The sequence below is a fragment of the Moschus berezovskii genome, chromosome 4 (assembly GCF_049115385.1).
Source record: "Moschus berezovskii isolate FMDL1 chromosome 4, NW_MosBer_1.0, whole genome shotgun sequence".
NCBI lineage: Eukaryota > Metazoa > Chordata > Mammalia > Artiodactyla > Moschidae > Moschus > Moschus berezovskii.
The window spans coordinates 116,929,730-116,946,140 of record NC_142463.1 but is presented as its reverse complement, the minus strand read 5'-3'; the positions used below and the strand labels follow the sequence as shown (position 1 = coordinate 116,946,140).

Genomic DNA, 16,411 nt, shown 5'->3' with positions numbered 1-16,411 from the left:
CACTCTTTTGTGGTCCTCCTGTGTTCTCCCTCCTCTCCTTCCAGTCTAGCCCATCCTCTCGACAGCTGATAAATCCTCCCTCCAATTGAAGGCCACAGACAGAAAATGAGGCGAGAAGAAAATAAAACCTCAAAGGAGCAAAACTAAAGTGAGCAGAAAGCCACTTCAGGGAACAAAGAACAACAGAGAGCATTGAGAGGTACCCACCTCTCACCCTGAAGCCACAGAAAGCCCCGAATACACTCAGTCTTAGGCTTCCCAGATAAGCCACCACAGTGCTGCAGCATGGAGCCTGAAGATTTCAAATACAAGTCTGGATTTTGGAAGATGCAAATAAATCACCCGAGAGGAGCACTAGAATGGCTACTTCATTCGTTTCCACCGTCCATCCTAATCAGACATTTAATCCAAGGGCCTGTGGGGGAGAGGCTGCTGTAGGACCATGTTGGAGGCAGGGAAGATGATAATGGGAGAAGACAGATTAACTCTACTCCAGAGAAATGAAAACGCGTGAAGCAGTTTTTATGACTCCGGAGTGGAAAGGGAGTGTCCGAAGCAGTGGTCACTTGTTCCAGCCTCTGATTCCACGCTTTCCCTGCCAAACATCACTGGCCCACTTCTGTCTGCTGCTCACTTCCTGGGCTTTTCCAAGCAAGACCAGTCCGAGATGTCCAGAAACCTGCTGGGGGCCTGACATGGCCAAGCAGCGCCATTTGATTTTCTGTCTAAGGACTAGACTGATGTGAGAGCAAACAGCGTAGGGCTGAGGGTGGGAGAGTGTATGGGTGTGTATATTTTGGCAGAGTGATGTCGAGAAAAGAGAAGAGGTTAACAATTTTACCACTTCCTAACCATTGCACCTCCACTTTTTCCAGTAAGGAGCTGGTTTACAGATCAGCAAAGGCCCAGTGGGTCCCTGAGGGGCCCGAGCTAACCTGAGCTATTGTGGCCCATCACAGCCCTAGTAACACTGGGGAGAAGTGTCACCCTAGTTCTCACCTCACCCTGCTTCCTTTCCCACCTTTCCACCTTCTCTTCATTCCTTCCAACTTTCTGGTGGTATATCCTCCTCCCAGAGCCTGTTTCTCCCACTGCCTATTTCTTTTAGTAGAGGATTCAAATCTCATGATCAGATTCCCACAAAGTTAGTAGCTCCTGCAGTTTACAGATCCCGGAGGTATACACATCTCCAATTTTAAAAGAAAATATTGCTGCAGATAATATTGGGGTGAAGGACACTTCTAATGATCTGAAGATTTAAAAGACTGCTTCCTGTGGGTAGCTTCTGGTCGCTCAGACAGTAAAGCATCTGCCTGCAATGCAGGAGACCTGGCTTCAATCCCTGGGTCAGGAAGATCCCCTGGAGAAGGAAATGGCAACACACTCCAGTATTCTTGCCTGGAGAATCCCATGGACGAAGAAACTTGGTAGGCTATAGTCCATGGGGTCGCAAAGAGTCGGACACGACTGAGCGATTTCACTTTCTTTTTTTCTTTCTGTAGGCAGGCCCTGGCTGCTTGGAGATGGGTCTGGGCCAAGCAGGAGAGTGAGACGTTTTGAGATAGAACAAGAGACCCCACTCCAGAAGTGTTCTCCTTCTTGAGTCTCATTCCCAGGCTGAACGTGGTGCTGGTGGGTCCTAATCCAAGAAGTGGGCTCATTCGTCTGCATTTATATTCAGGAATTAGATGAAGTTCCCAGAAATAGAAACTGGTGAGTAATAGTTTAGGGGTGGGGAGAAAGGCTGTTTACTTCCTCTCTTCAAGTCAGCTAGGTCTCTTGAGGGTTCGTATCTGTGGTGACTTGCGCACTCTAACACACAGCATGTGGCAGCTGCTACCACCAGCAGCTCTGCTGCTTCTAGGTAAGTCAGAGTCACTTGGCCTGAGAGCAGAGCACAAGATGCCCTGGGCATAGCAGGCATCTCTTTTCAGGCAAGGAATGAGACCCTTAACCAAGGACAGAAGCCCTTACCATGTCTATAGACCTTGATTTGGCTCCTAGGACACAGCTTCAGGGGTTAGAGATGTGGGAAACGGGCATAATCGGGAGGCGAAAGGGGAGGACATGAGGTCTCCGTCACGCCACTCCTCTCGGTCTCCGCTTCTCTGGCTATAAACTGACAAGTATGGACTAGGTGGTCCCTAAGATCTGTCTCCCATTCTCACTTTCCAATGCTGCTCTCTCAGTCTTTTCATTTCTATCCTTTCCAGAGGACTTGGGTAGAGATAGTTTCTATGGCTTGACTCTGAGATATTCAACCTGTGCCCTTAACTTTGGGGTTTGAACAGGGACCAAGGAGGAAGGGTATTGGGCAGATGACAGATTAGGAGGTACAGACGCTGGAAACCAGAAGGCTGGCCATGGGAGCGTTACCTACTCTATTTACCTTTTTTTAAGATTTCTTTACTTGTTTATTTAACGGCTGTACTGGGACTTCACTGCGGTGCTCAGGCTCCTCATTGCTTTGCGCGGGCTGTCTCAAGTTGCAGAGCACAAGCCCCTTGTCGCGGTGGTCTCTCTTGTTGTGGAGCACAGGCTCTAGGGTGGGCAGGCTTCAGTAGTTGTGGCTCATGGGCTCTAGAACACGAGCTCTGGTTGCTCTGCAGTGTGCGGGATCTTACTTCTGGCACCAGGGATTGAACCCATGTCCCCTTTACTGGCAGGCAGATTCTTAACCACTGTACCACCAGGGAAGTCCCCACTATCTTTATCCTGATTCTTGGGAACACTGGCCTCCGAGGGCAGAGGAGTTTAAATACCACACTCCAGTCACCCTGTTCTCTGCTGCTGATCAATATTTGTTTCATTCTCTTTTTCTTACAGTTTCAGCTGACACGCGAGCTGGTGAGTTTGCTTCATGGTCTTGGATTGATCAAGTGAGGCATGTAAATATGTAATAGCTGCAGGGTACTGTTAGGAAATGTTCTTTACACAAGAAACTGTTGACATGGAGTTGACAGTGGTGGTGGTGGTTTAGTCGCTAAGTCGTGTCTGACTTGCAACCCCATTGACTGTAGCCTTCCAGGCTCCTCTGTCCATGGGATTCTCCAGGCAAAATATTGGAGCAGATTGCCATTTCCTTCTCCAGAGGATCTTCCCGACCCAGGGATTGAAACCAGGTCTCTTGCATTGTGGGCAGATTCTTGGCAGGGGCAGTTCTCCCAATACAGTGGGCTTGGCCCTATCAAGGAGGAGGCTAAGTCTCTCCAAGTCAATATGCTCAGACTGAGTGCAATACTAAGGCTGAATTGCCAACTCTCAGTTTGCAGTGGGTTTTGAGCCTCCTTGGGAATACCAGTATAGAGCCTGCTCACTTCTCTGCCCTTATCTACATTCTCTTAACACTTCAGCAGATCTCTCAAAGGCTGTGGTGCTCCTAGACCCTCAATGGAACCAGGTGCTCAAGAATGACCGTGTGACTCTAAAGTGCCAGGGAGACTACCCTGTTGAAGACAATTCCACAAAGTGGTGGCACAATGGGACTCTCATCTCAAGTCAGACTTCCAGCTACTTCATTGCAGATGCCAAGGTTGAGGACAGCGGCGAGTACAAGTGTCAGACAGGCCTCTCTGCACTCAGCGACCCAGTGAAGCTAGAAGTCCACGCAAGTGAGTAGGAGAAGGGGAAAAGGGAACTGACCAACAAAGGATAAAACAAGAGGCCCTGAAAAAAAATAACGTTCCTGGGAGTTAAAACTAAGATGAGATGATCTAGAGTCTATTGAGTTACATCAGAATTGTAGTCCTAGCTACAAGTAGGCCTTATATAAAATGTCAAAGCCTGGCATACACTATGTACAGGGCTGCTGGACTGCACAGTTCCAAGAATCTACATTCACACAGAATACAAATATATACAGCATGAATGGTGCCATCTGAAGTTCAGGGCATGACACCAATGCTCTCTAATAGTTATTGAATAAATTAATGAATCCGCTTTAGGACCTCAATCTCCTTATTCTCAGACAATTTCCACATTCTCTAAGCTACCCCACAAGCCACCCCTAATCTAACATCATATCTATCTCCTCTTCCCATCAACGCTACACTCAAATATACACTTCAGCCTAAATTTGGCAAGGTGAAATCTCTCCTAATAGAGACAGATACACGTTCAGCCTGCACATTCATCATGGAATGAAAGTCTTTGTGTCTTAACAAAATGCAGGCATTAGATGCAAGGAGAAATATGTTGAGGCAGAGATCTCTCCTGGTGTCCCTGAAATCACACCATAATAGCCTGGTACCTGCTGTGTCTTGTAAGCTTGACTCTATTTGCATGGCTGCCCCATCTCCATAATGTATGTGAGTGGAACAAGCCTGGAGGAAAAGGTGTGTTTATTGAAGGTGGACCTGCAACAAAATTCCATGGACCTGGGTCTCTGAGGCTGGTTTTTCGGCTCCTGCACCTGACTATGTTTCTTAGTTGACTTAGTTCTCAATCTATAGAGCTACTGAGAGGAATTCTACCATCTAGAGAGGTGAGAGATGGCCATGCCTGTGTGCCAAGTCGCTTCAGTCATATCTGACTCTTTGTGACCCTATGGACTGCAGCCTGCCAGGCTCCTCTGTCCATGGGATTCTCCAGGCAAGAATGCTGGAGTGGATGGCCATGTCCTCCTCCAGGGGATCTTCCCAACCCAGGGATCTAAGCCACATCTCTTACATCTCCTGCTTTGGCAGGGGGGTTCTTTACCACTACTGCCACCTGGGAACCCCAAGAGATGGCCACCTGTGACCAAATAAAATGGGGAATTACCAACAGGAAGCGAGAGAAGCCTCAAGTCCGGGAGTTGTTAGTTTGTCTTAAACTTGGCTCTAGAAACTAACTTTAGAAGTCTAATTAGTGCGAACAGTTTTAAACTCTGACCAAGAGCATTAACTTCACCAGGCAAACTCCTGATTATTCTTTTGGACCCACTTTGCTTATCTTCTTCTCTGAGAAGCTTTGCTTGCTTTCTTTGGGCCAAATTTCTTTGCTCCATTTTCTTTGGTCACGCAGTCCTTTGTTCTTAGCCTGTTGTAGCACGTATCACCTGGTATTGTAATTATTTCTGAGTATATGTGTTTCTGTGCCTAGACCACAGGTTCTTTGATGTGTCTTAGTCACGAGGGTGTCCCCAATCTGCATGACATGACACAGTGAGTTCTCAATAAGATATTTGTTTCACTAATGTATATATATGGGCTTCCCTGGTGGCTCAGAGGTTAAAGCATCTGCCTCCAATGCGGGAGACCCGGGTTCGATCCCTGGGTCGGGAAGATCCCCTGGAGAAGGAAACGGTAACCCACTCCAGTATTCTTGCCTGGAGAATCCCATGGACGGAGAAGCCTGGTAGGCTACAGTCCACGGGGTCGCAAAGAGTCGGACACGACTGAGCGACGGAACGGAATGTATATATGAACATTCACCGAGTCCATGACAGCCAGAATGGAATAAGAACGTTCTCCCCTCAAAGAAACCAAACTACAGATGTGTGTGTGTGTGTACAACACACGTTACGTATATGTATGTGTGTGTGTATGTATGTGATTACATATGTAACCCTTGTCAATATTTAAGCACATGTTCTTTCTTTCTCTATGAGCATACATGCGTTTTATATTCTTTTTAACTTAACATTCTCTGATAAATGTTTTCTCCTGTCGTTTTAAAATTTCTCTGCAGTATCATTTTAAATTATTCAGGCCAACTTCCTGACCATGACTTCAAGTTCTCTATGTGTGTGAAGTCTGGTTACTTGGCAAGGCAGTTGTGAAAAGAGTTGTTTTGATGATTAACTGTTTCCGTCTTGAAGGCTGTGCTCTGTAATGAAATGGTCTTGCTAAGACACTAGCCCCTGAAATCAGCAGTTACCATCAGCACTACCAACCATGCTTTTCTTTCCTCTCCCTGACTTTTTCAATGAGTTCTCCTTCACAATTTCTGTAGCCACTCCTACGGATACTCAGTAACCTTCTTCCTGACTGGTTGCAACAGTCTTCCAACATTTCTAAAACCATCTATTCCTTCTGAAGTCTACCTTTCCTTATTTTCTAATATGATTTTTACTCTTTGATCTAGAATTTACAATGGCCCCTTATCACCTTTCATAGCAAATCCAAGTGTAGACTTTCAAGGATGCTGCAGCTTGCTTCTTACCTGCCTCATCACTGAGTCCCTCTGCTCACCTTATGCTTTGATCATGTGTGTGTCTGTCCCTCTCTCCCATTAGACAAAAGTTGTTGGAGTGACTTGACTTCTCATCCAGAGTCCAGTTGTCTTTTTCCCAAAGAAAGTTATATAAGGAAGGCACCCGGTCTGGAGTTCCATTATCCCTCAGGACCTGGGTGGTGAGCATCCCCTTCAGAAGAGCTTTGTGCTGGATGCTGAGGCCTCCTGGGCCTGTGCTCTCTTTGTGTATTGCAGGCTGGCTATTGCTCCAGGTCACTCAACGCGTGGTAAATGTGGGAAAGCCCATTCATCTGAAGTGTCACAGCTGGAAGAAAACTACTGTAGCAAAGGTCCAGTATTTCCAGAATGGCAGAGGCAAGAAGTATTTTCATCAGAATTCTGACTTCTACATTCCAGAAGCAAAACTTGAACACAGTGGTTCCTACTTCTGCAGGGGCATTATCGGGACTAAAAACGAGTCTTCAGAGTCTGTGCAGATCATTGTTCAAGGTAAGACATGTGCGGCCCTAAAGGGTCCAGAGACCCCTGTGCTGGGAATCTTGCATTCACACTGGGGAGATGAGTTGGGAGGAAATTGCTGACAGTTCCACAGACTTCTTTACAAGTGTCACTCACTCAGAAACATGACGGCAAGTGCAAAGGCCACTTTCCTCCCTCGTGAATACACCTGTCCTAACTTACCTCATTCAGACCCTAGCCACACTCTTGTCCGTCTCTATCGTGCTGGCCCTTTTTGTACCTGCTCCTGCTCCCCTTTCTCTTCCACGTCTCAAGTCTTAGCCAAGAGTCAAGCTGGCAGTAACCCCTCACTTCTTCACAGAAAGACCCAGAACCTGTGTTCTGGCTCTGCTGCTGATTAACCATATGACTGTGGCCATTTAGTCTCCTGAACTCAATTTCCACTTCTGTAACAAAGGCAAACTGGCATTTATTGGGCATCTTTAAGTGTGCTGGACACTGTGATGAATGTTTCATTACATGCACTTAATCTGATATCATAGTAACCCTTCACAACAACACTAAGAGATTGGTAATAGTAACTCTACAGATGAAGTTTTCTGTAATTCTGAAGTTTTCTGTAATATCAAAAATGACAGAATGATCTCAGTTCATTTCCAAGACAGAGACAGTAATCCAAGTCTATGCCCCAACCACTATTGCTGAAGAAACTGAAGTTGAATGGTTCTATAAAGACCTACAAGATCTTCTAGAACTAACACTAAAAAAAGATGTCCTTTTCATCATAGGGAACTGCAATGCAAAAGTAGGAGGTCAAGAGATATCTGGAGTAACAGGCAAGTTTGGCCTTGGAGTACAAAAGGAAGCAGGGAAAAGGCTAACAGAGTTTTGCCAAGAGAACGCACTGGTCATAGCAAATACTCTCTTCCAACAACACAAGAGATGACTCTACACATGGACATCACCAGATGGTCAATACCAAAATAAGATTGATTATATTCTTTGCAGCCAAAGATGGAGAAGCTCTATATAGTCAGCAAAAAACAAGTCCAGAAGCTCACTATGGCTCAGATCATGAACTTCTTATTACAAAATTCAGACTTAAATTGAAATAGGGAAAACCGCCAGACCATTCAGGTATGACCTAAATCAAATGCCTTATGATTATACAGTGTAATTGACAAATAGATTCAAGGGATTAGATCTTATAGACAGAGTGCCTGAAGAACTATGGATGAAGGTTTGTAACAGCATACAGGAGGAAATGATCAAAACCATCCCCAAAAAGAAGAAATGCAAAAAGACAAAATGGTTGTCTGAGGAGGCCTTACAAATAGCTGGGAAAAGAAGAGAAGTGAAAGGCAAAGAACAAAAGGAAAGATATATTCACCTGAATATAGAGTTCCAAAGAATAGCAAGGAGAGATAAGAAAGGCTTCCTCAGCAATCAGTGCAAAGAAATAGAGGAAAACCATAGAATGGGAAAGACTAGAGATCTCTTCAAGAAAATTAGAGATACCAAGGGAATATATCATGCAAAGATGGGCTCGATAAAGGACAGAAATGGTATGGACCTAACCAAAGCAGAAGATATTAAGAAGAGGTGGCAAGAATACACAGAAGAGCTATACAAAAAAAGATCTTCATGACCCAGATAACCACAATGTTTGATCACTCACCTAGAGCCAGATATGCTGGAGTGTGAAGTCAAGTGGGCCTTAGGAAGCATCACTATGAATAAAGCTAGTGGAGATGATGGAATTGCAGCTGAGCTATTTCAAATCCTAAAAGATGATGCTGTGAAAGTGCTGCACTCAATATGCCAGCAAATTTGGAAAACTCAGCAATGGCCACGGGACTGGAAAAGGTCAGTTTTCATTCCAATCCCAAAGAAAGGCAATGCCGAAGAATATTCAAACTACCGCACAATTGCATTCATCTCACACGCTAGCAAAGTAATGCTCAAAATTCTCCAAGCTAGGCTTCAACAGTACATGAAACAAGAACCTCTAGATGTTCAAGATGGATTTAGAAAAGGCAGAGGAACCAGAGATCAAATTGCCAACATCCATTGGATCATTGAAAAAGCAAGAGAAGTCCAGAAATACATCTACTTCTGCTTTATTCACTACTCCAAAGCCTTTGACTGTCTGGATCACAACAAACTGTGGAAAATTCTTAAAGAGATGAGAATACAAGACCACCTGACCTGCCTCCTGAGAAATCTGTATACAGGTCAAGAAGCAACTGCTAGAACCAGACATGGAGCAACTGACTGGTTCCAAATTTTGAAAGGAGTACATCAAGGCTATATTGTCACCCTGCTTATTTGACTTATATGCAGAGTACATCATGCGAAATGCTGGACTGGATGAAGCACAAGCTGGAATCAAGTTTGCCAGGAGAAATATCAATAACCTCAGATATACAGATGATATCACCTTTATGGCAGAAGGTGAGGAGAAACTAAAGAGCCTCTTGATGAAGGTGAAAGAGGAGAGTGAAAAAGCTGGCTTTAAACTCAACATTCAAAAAACGAAGATCATGGCATCTGGTCCCATCACTTCATGGAAAATAGATGGGGAAACAATTGAAACAGTGACAGACTTAATTTTCTTGGGCTCTAAAATCACTGCAGATGGTGACTGCAGCCATGAAATTAAAAGACACTTGCTTCTTGGAAGAAAAAGTATGACCAACCTAGACAGCATACTAAAAAGCAGACATTACTTTACTGACAAAGGTCTGTCTAGTCAAAGGTATGGTTTTCCCAATTGTCATGTGAGATTTGGACCATAAAGAAAGCTGAGTGCCTAAGAATTAATGCTTTTGAACTGAGGTGCTGGAGAAGACTCTTGAGAGCCCCTTGGACAGCAAGGACAGTCAATCCTAAAGGTAATCAGTCCTGAATATTCATTGGAAGGACTGATGCTGAAACTGAAACTCTAATCCTCTGGCCACCTGATGTGAAGGACTGACTCATTGGAAAAGACCCTGATGCTGGGAAAGACTGAAGCAGAAGAAGGGACAACAGAGGATGAGATGATTGGATGGCATCACTGACTCAATGGACATGAGTTTGAGCAAGCTCTGGGAGTTGGTGATGGACAGGGAAGCCTGGCATGTTGTAGTCCATGGGGTCGCAAAGAGTCGGACATGACTGAGTGACTGAACTGAACTGATATTGAATTCCATTTTCCAAATCACTTAGAAAGCATCTCCAGTTTCCATAGCACCATCCTTCAGGGTCAGAGGACCCTGCCATGGTGCTCCTGGACTTCCTAATTTCCCAAAACTTCCACCTGGAATCAGACTGAGATAAAAACCCTGATACTGGGAAAGATTGAGGGCAGGAAGAGAAGGGGGTGACAGAGGATGAGATGGTTGGATGGCATCATTGACTAAATGGACATAAGTTTGAGCAAACTCTGAGAGATAGTGGAGGACAGATAAGCCTGGCATGCTGCAGCCCATGGGGTCACCAAGATTAGGACACGACTGAGTGACTGAACAACAACAATACACTGTAAGCAATTTACATGTAATAAAACAGCAAGATAGACACACATCTTCTGAGATTCTAACAAAACAATGCCATAGTTTGTATGAAAAATAACTTCATCACAATTTAAATTGTAAGTAAATACTCTCAAACAGCTAGGAAAAGAAAGAACAAATAATGGGGGCAAGCTGCAAACAATTAGTAAATCTAGGTAAAGAATATCTGAGAGTTATTTGTACCTTACTGGCATCCATTTTTTAAGTTCAAAATTAAGATTTTAGAAATTGAGACTAAAAATCCACTCTAATCTTACTACCTTATAGACAACAGCAAGGAATGACTTTAAAACAATCTTAATGACTAAGAGGTTGAGAACCAACAAATCCTATCACTTTCCATTTTGGGTTCTTAGTTACTGAGCCTTGATAAAGAAATATTTTCTGACGATAAGTAGGATAAGTAGTAGATTCCAATGGCTTACTTTGTGTGTGTGTTGATTTGCTTTTTTTTTTTTTAGATTTCCTTGAGTGGGGTGAATACAATGAGTATAGTTTTGAGGCACAAGAGAAAGTTATTGAATTAAAAAACAGTGTTCTCACAACAACTTAAACTCATACCTCTCTAATATCTGACTCTTTGCAGTCCCATAGCCAGCATGCCGGAGAAGGCAATGGCAAGCAAATCCCATGGATGGAGGAGCCTGGTAGGCTCAGTCCATGGGGTCGCTACAAGTCAGACATGACTGAGAGACTTCACTTTCACTTTTCACTTTCACACATTGGAGAAGGAAATGGCAACCCATTCCGGTGTTCTTGCCTAGAGAATCCCAGGGACGGAGGAGCCTGGTGGGCTGCTGTCTATGGGGTCGCAGCAGAAGACAGCGTGCCAGGCTTCCCTGTCCTTAACTAACTCCCAAGTTTGCTCAAACTCATGTCTATTGAGTTAGACATCTCATCCTTTGTTACCTCCTTCTCCTTCTGCCCTCAGTCTTTCCTTGCATCAGGGTCTTTTCTAATTAGTCAGCTCTTCACATCAGGTCGCCAAAGTATTGGAGCTTCAGCTTCAGCATCAGTCCTTCCAATGAATATTCAGTGTTGATGATCTCACACAAAACCCAGCTACAAATACCTCCATCAAATATGAAAACACTATTGCTCAAGAAGCACTAGAATCCAAAACTGGTGGGAGGAAGCTATGGCTTTCTTCCAGACTCCCCCACATTCAATAGAATCTGTTTCTTAGCAGTTGTCAGAAAGACTTTACATTGATGACCTCACTGTTTATTCCAATTTTCTGCCTTAACAAATGTCATTTTTTCTCATCCCTCTGCTCAGGTCTAGGAAATTTACAAACCGTCTCATCATTCTATCCACCTTGGCACCAAATCACTTTCTGTCTGGTGATGGGACTCCTATTTGCGGTAGACACGGGGCTGTATTTTTCTGTACAGAGACACCTTCGAAACTCAGAGGAATGGAGGAATGACAAAGTCACATGGAGCAAGGGCCCTTAGGACAAACGAAGGTAATAAAAGCAGCATCCCCATCCCATGGGGTGATAAAAGCAGCATCTATGGACCTCTTTCTAATTTCACAGCCTTATCATCTCCCAACAGGCATCTCTGGGAGCAGCAGGAAAATTACACTTCAGACTCTAGGGATCTGAGGATCCTTCACCCTGGTCTGTTTCTTCTAGTCTCCTATGGAAAGAAAGTGCCAACAGTGAAGAACCAGTAAATATCTGCACTACCAGAGATAGAAGTCTCAGAGCTACATAGTTGCTTTCTCTATTCCAAACATTCTGTCCCAAGAGAACAACAATACAGACTCTCAAAGATTACCCCTGATGTATGAATATTGTGCTTAAATAAATGGATATGTAAATAAGAGAATTCGTGGTGGAGAGGCAGCTGGGTGGTGGTCTACATTGGTTGCTGCAGGCTGACTGCCTTCAAGGCACCCTAAAGCTCCTTCTGGATAGTCTGTGGGTACATTTGGGGGTCTAGGGAAGCGAGTACAACCAATGAAGAGGATGGCTAAGAAAGAGTGGGGTAGTCCAGGACAGACCAGACAAGACCACCATCTGGGCTGTCTCCCTAGAACAGGAACCATGGTGGAGGTAAAAGAAAATCACAGAGGTGAGGTAGGATTGAGTTTTCCAGGGGAGCCCCTGTCAAAAGTATACAGTGTGAGTCTGTGAGTATACAATGATAAACCCTCTCAAGTCATGAGTAGAAAATGGTCCAGGAAGGGGGTTAGGGGTTGGAAGATTTGCAAAAGAAAGCACAGAATAAACTCATTGGAAGGAACATTGCTGTCCCAAATTAAGCCCAGTTAATAAAGATATATCAGTGTCTAAATTGAGAAAGCATTAAAAGAAGAAGTCAACCACAACTGCACAGGAAGGAGTTGGCAGGAGATGAGGATGCTTTCAGACTGAGAATTAGACGGGGCAAATAAAACCGGAATTTTCACTTCAATATCTAATGCAGCTTTGTTCACATCACCCTTAAACAAATGTTGGATAACCACTATTAAATGTACTAAACTCTACTGAATTAAATCCTGAAACTTTGAAACACTTCAGCATGTCAGTAATAATGGAGTAAAGGTGAAGTCGATCATCGCTTATGGAAGAAAGCTTCAGCTCTCTCTCTCTGTGTTTTAGAAGCTTTAAACTGAACGTGTCTTGATTCCGCTAAGGCATTTTACAAGATTCCGCATGTTATTGTTAGATAGAAGATGGGAAAACCATGATAATAAAACATGAATGATGGAATCCGTTTGTCCTCCCATTGCCTACAGTCTTATCAGAGACTAGTTAACGAGAAGCCCCCTCCTCTCACCACAACTCATAGGAATTAGTCAACTTGCTAATTCACCAAATCTTGTTGGAACAACTGGGCAAAGGGGAACTTTTATAGGTGGTCTGGGATAGGAGGATGAATGGGAATTAGAGGCAGTTTTAGAGCATGGGGCAGGTAAGAAAAGGGAGAGCTAGGAAAGAAGTAGGTCAACTATGAGCTTTATGCCAAGCCAACAATTCAGGTTTGGTATAAGAATATTACAAGTATAAGGATATTAGATTTGGAGATGAGACAAGGGCATTTGGAAACGTTGAATGTTTATTCAACTCACATTTACTTAGTACTTAAGTGCCAATTTAAAAAAAAATTATTTTTTTATGTTTGGCTGAGGCTGGCCCTAATCGCAGGCATGGGGGGCTAGTTGCTCTGGGGTTTGTGGGATCTTAATTCCCAAGGCAGGGATCAAACCCATATCCCCTGAATTGGAAGGCAAGTTCTTAACCACTGGACCACCAGGGAAGTCCACAGGCTACAGTGTAGCTGCTGAAGATATCAAGATGAACAACCCAGGGTCATTCACTGGAGCAATTTTCATTCTAGTGAGAAAAATAAAAAGCATAAATAGAGGATGAAGAAAAGGCTGCCGAAAAGAGGCTTAATATTTGGTGTTGTGGTAATGGATGACTAAGAGTTTGCCGGGCAAAAAGGAGAGGTGCTGATTCAAAAGCCGGAGAAGGGGGTCAAGAGAGTGGTTTGGTTCTGTTGCAGTCTGAAGAGTCAGTGAAGGACAGGAGAGAGTTCAGGGGCCAGATCTTGAAAGGCACTGCCTTCCAAGCTGAGGAGGTTGTCGTTTACCCTGCAAGTCATTGAAGGATTTTAAGCAGAACAGGTCTTTTCTAAAGAAAGCCTCTCTGGCAGCTACTTGGAGGCTGGAAAGAAGAGGACAGTTGAAGACAGGAAACTGCTTAGGCAGCAAGGTGGCTATTGCAGTAACTCAGGGGGCAAGTAATCAGAAAGTAAATATCAGCAGGCAGAAAAGGAAGATGTCTATTCAAATATTTAGAAGGTAGGTTCTCCAAAAAATGTTAACCAGCAGGGTGTAGCATGACTGAGGGCCCAGGGTCTGGAAACATGGTTTCACAAGTTAAGAATTACAAGCACAACGGGCAAGACAGGCAGAGGTAGGGCAAAAGAATCCAGTTTGGGGTTATGAATGCTTGCTTTCTTTGGCTGGTAAATATTTTGAAAGCATCAGTTTCGTGATGCAATTTTAGTGGAACCTTACTCAAGCAAGTAAAAATTGTTTTACTAGTTGCAACCCAGATCTCATACACCCTTTGGTTAGAAACTGCTAGCAAAACACATAGTGAACTGAGAGAGATGAGACTTGTGGTTGCCAAGGGGGAGGACGGACGGGAGAGGGAAGGACTGGGAGTTTGGGATTGGTAATGGAAACAGTTACATTGAGAATGGATAACAACCATGTCCTGTACAGCCCGAAAACTATATCCAGTTTCTTGGGATTAACCTATAATTAACTGAGTCACTTTGCTATACAGAAAAATGCCATGCAGTGCCACAAAGCGCCACAGAGACTGGCACAACACGGTAAATCAGCTATTGTTGTTGAGTCGTTAAGTCGTGTCCGGCTCCTTTGTGACGCCATGCAGTGTAGCTAGCCAGACTCCTCTGTCCATGGGATTTCCCAGGCGAGAATACTGGAGTGAGTTGCCATTTCCTTCTCCAGGGGATCTTCCTGACCCAGGGATCCAGCCTGCTTCTCCTGCACTGGCAGGCAATGCTTTACTGCTGAGCCACCAGGGGAGCCCAAATCAACTATGAAAGTGAAAGTCGCTCAGTCGTGTCAGACTCTTTGCGACCCGGTGGACTTTACAGTTGGTGGAATTCTCCAGGCCAGAATAAGGGAGTGGGGGTAGCCTTTCCCGCCTCCAGGGGATCTTCCCAACCCAGGGATCAAACCAAGGTCTCCCTCATTGCTGGCGGATTCTTTACCAGCTGAGCCACAGAGAAAGTCCCAAATCAACTATACTTCAATTTCTAAAACAAACAAAAAAAGTAGTAGGTTGGCCGCAGGCTGGGTGGAGATTTGCAAACTTTCACAGTATTAATGCTATTGGTTTCCGGTGAGAAACTGACAGGTCTGTCTCAAAGGTCAAAAATTGCTCCACCCCATCCCTGGGTGGGCTCGAACCACCAACCTTTATGGTTAACAGCCGAACGTTCTAACCAATTGTGCCACAGAGACAGATGGCAAATTAAACTTTTCCAAATCAGGTCACTGGGAAATAAACTCGAAGTGTTCTGTGTCTCCAATGTGGTTGAGGCCGGCGTAGGAGCTAGTGAAGAGATCCCCTCCAGAGCACCAGGGAAGTAAGTAGCCCAGAGAGAAGTGGGTCCTTCTCCCTCACTAGCACCTGCTTAGATCTGAGACAAGACTCAGATTCCACCCTGAAGATGCTAAGAAAACGAGAGCAGCCGAAGGTGAGTGAACCGGACTCTTCGTCGTCGTTCGGTCGCTCAGTCGTGTCCGACTCTTTGTGACCTCATGGACTGCAGCACGCCAGGCCTCCCTGTCATTCACCAACTCCCAGAGCTGGCTCAAACTCGTGTCCCTCCAGTCGGTGATGCCATCCAGCCATCTCCTCCTCTGTCGTCCCCTTCTCCTCCTGCCTTCAGTCTTTCCCAGAATCAGGGTCTTCTCGAATGAGTCAGCTCTTCGCGTCAGGTGGCCAAAGCATTGGAGCTTCAGCATCAGTCCTTCCAACCCTTCAGGGTTGATTTTTCTTTAGGATGGACTGGTTGGATCTCCTTGCAGTCCAAGGGACTCTCGAGAGTCTTCCCCAGCACCACAGTTCAAAGGCATCAGTTCTTTGGCGCTCAGCTTTCTTGATAGTCCAGCTCTCACATCGGTACATGACCACTGGAAAAACCATAACTTTGACTATACAGACCATTATCGGCAAAGTAATGTCTGTGCTTTTTAATACACTGTCTAGGTTTGTCACAGCTTTTCTTCCAACAAGCGAGCGTCTTTTAATTTCATGCCTGCTGTCATCGTTCGCGGTGATTTGGCGGCGAAAGTCTGTCACCGTTTTCATTGTTTCTCCATCTATTTCCCCATGAAGTGACGGGACTGGATGCCATGATCTTAGTATTTTGAATGTTGAGTTTAAAACCAGCTTTTTCACTCTTCTCTTTCACGCTCTTCAAGAGGATCTTTAGTTCCTCCTCGCTTTCTGCCATAAAGGTGATGTCATCTGCTTATCTGAAGTTATTGATATTTCTCCCGGCAATCTTGATACCAGCTTGTGCTTCCTCCAGTCCGGCATTTCATACTAGGCATACAAGCCAAATAAGCAGGGTGACAATATACAGCCTTAACTACTCCTTGCCCAATTCGGAAACAGTCTGCTGTACCATGTCCAGTTCTAACTGCTGCTTCTTGAC

General features: G+C 44.6%; 1 protein-coding gene across 4 annotated transcripts; it reads left to right on the top strand.

Annotated features, from left to right (window-relative positions):
• Positions 1–1,752: 1,752 nt before the first annotated feature.
• On the top strand, positions 1,753–12,028 carry LOC129540804 (low affinity immunoglobulin gamma Fc region receptor III-A). Of its 4 annotated transcripts, none has more exons than XM_055402220.2 (6): positions 1,753–1,864; positions 2,827–2,847; positions 3,354–3,611; positions 6,412–6,666; positions 11,472–11,661; positions 11,753–12,028. In XM_055402220.2, exons 1-5 carry the CDS (start codon positions 1,825–1,827, stop codon positions 11,648–11,650), a joined length of 753 nt encoding a protein of 250 aa, XP_055258195.1. In that variant the 5' UTR covers positions 1,753–1,824; the 3' UTR covers positions 11,651–11,661; positions 11,753–12,028. The 4 variants fall into 4 exon arrangements, with proteins under 4 accessions (XP_055258195.1, XP_055258196.1, XP_088692099.1 ...); XM_055402221.2 differs by having other exon boundaries at positions 1,777–1,864; positions 3,357–3,611; XM_088835973.1 differs by lacking the exons at positions 1,753–1,864; positions 2,827–2,847 and adding an exon at positions 2,950–3,122.
• Positions 12,029–16,411: the final 4,383 nt, after the last annotated feature.

Excerpts from the sequence above, each read along its gene's own strand:
- LOC129540804 (XM_088835973.1), top strand. The coding sequence starts at position 3,041 with ATGGGATTCTCCAGGCAAAATATTGGAGCAGATTGCCATTTCCTTCTC. Across the intron at positions 3,123-3,353 it reads GACCCAGGGATTGAAACCAG|CAGATCTCTCAAAGGCTGTG; the intron begins GTCTCTTGCATT and ends TTAACACTTCAG. Across the intron at positions 6,667-11,471 it reads TGTGCAGATCATTGTTCAAG|GTCTAGGAAATTTACAAACC; the intron begins GTAAGACATGTG and ends CCCTCTGCTCAG.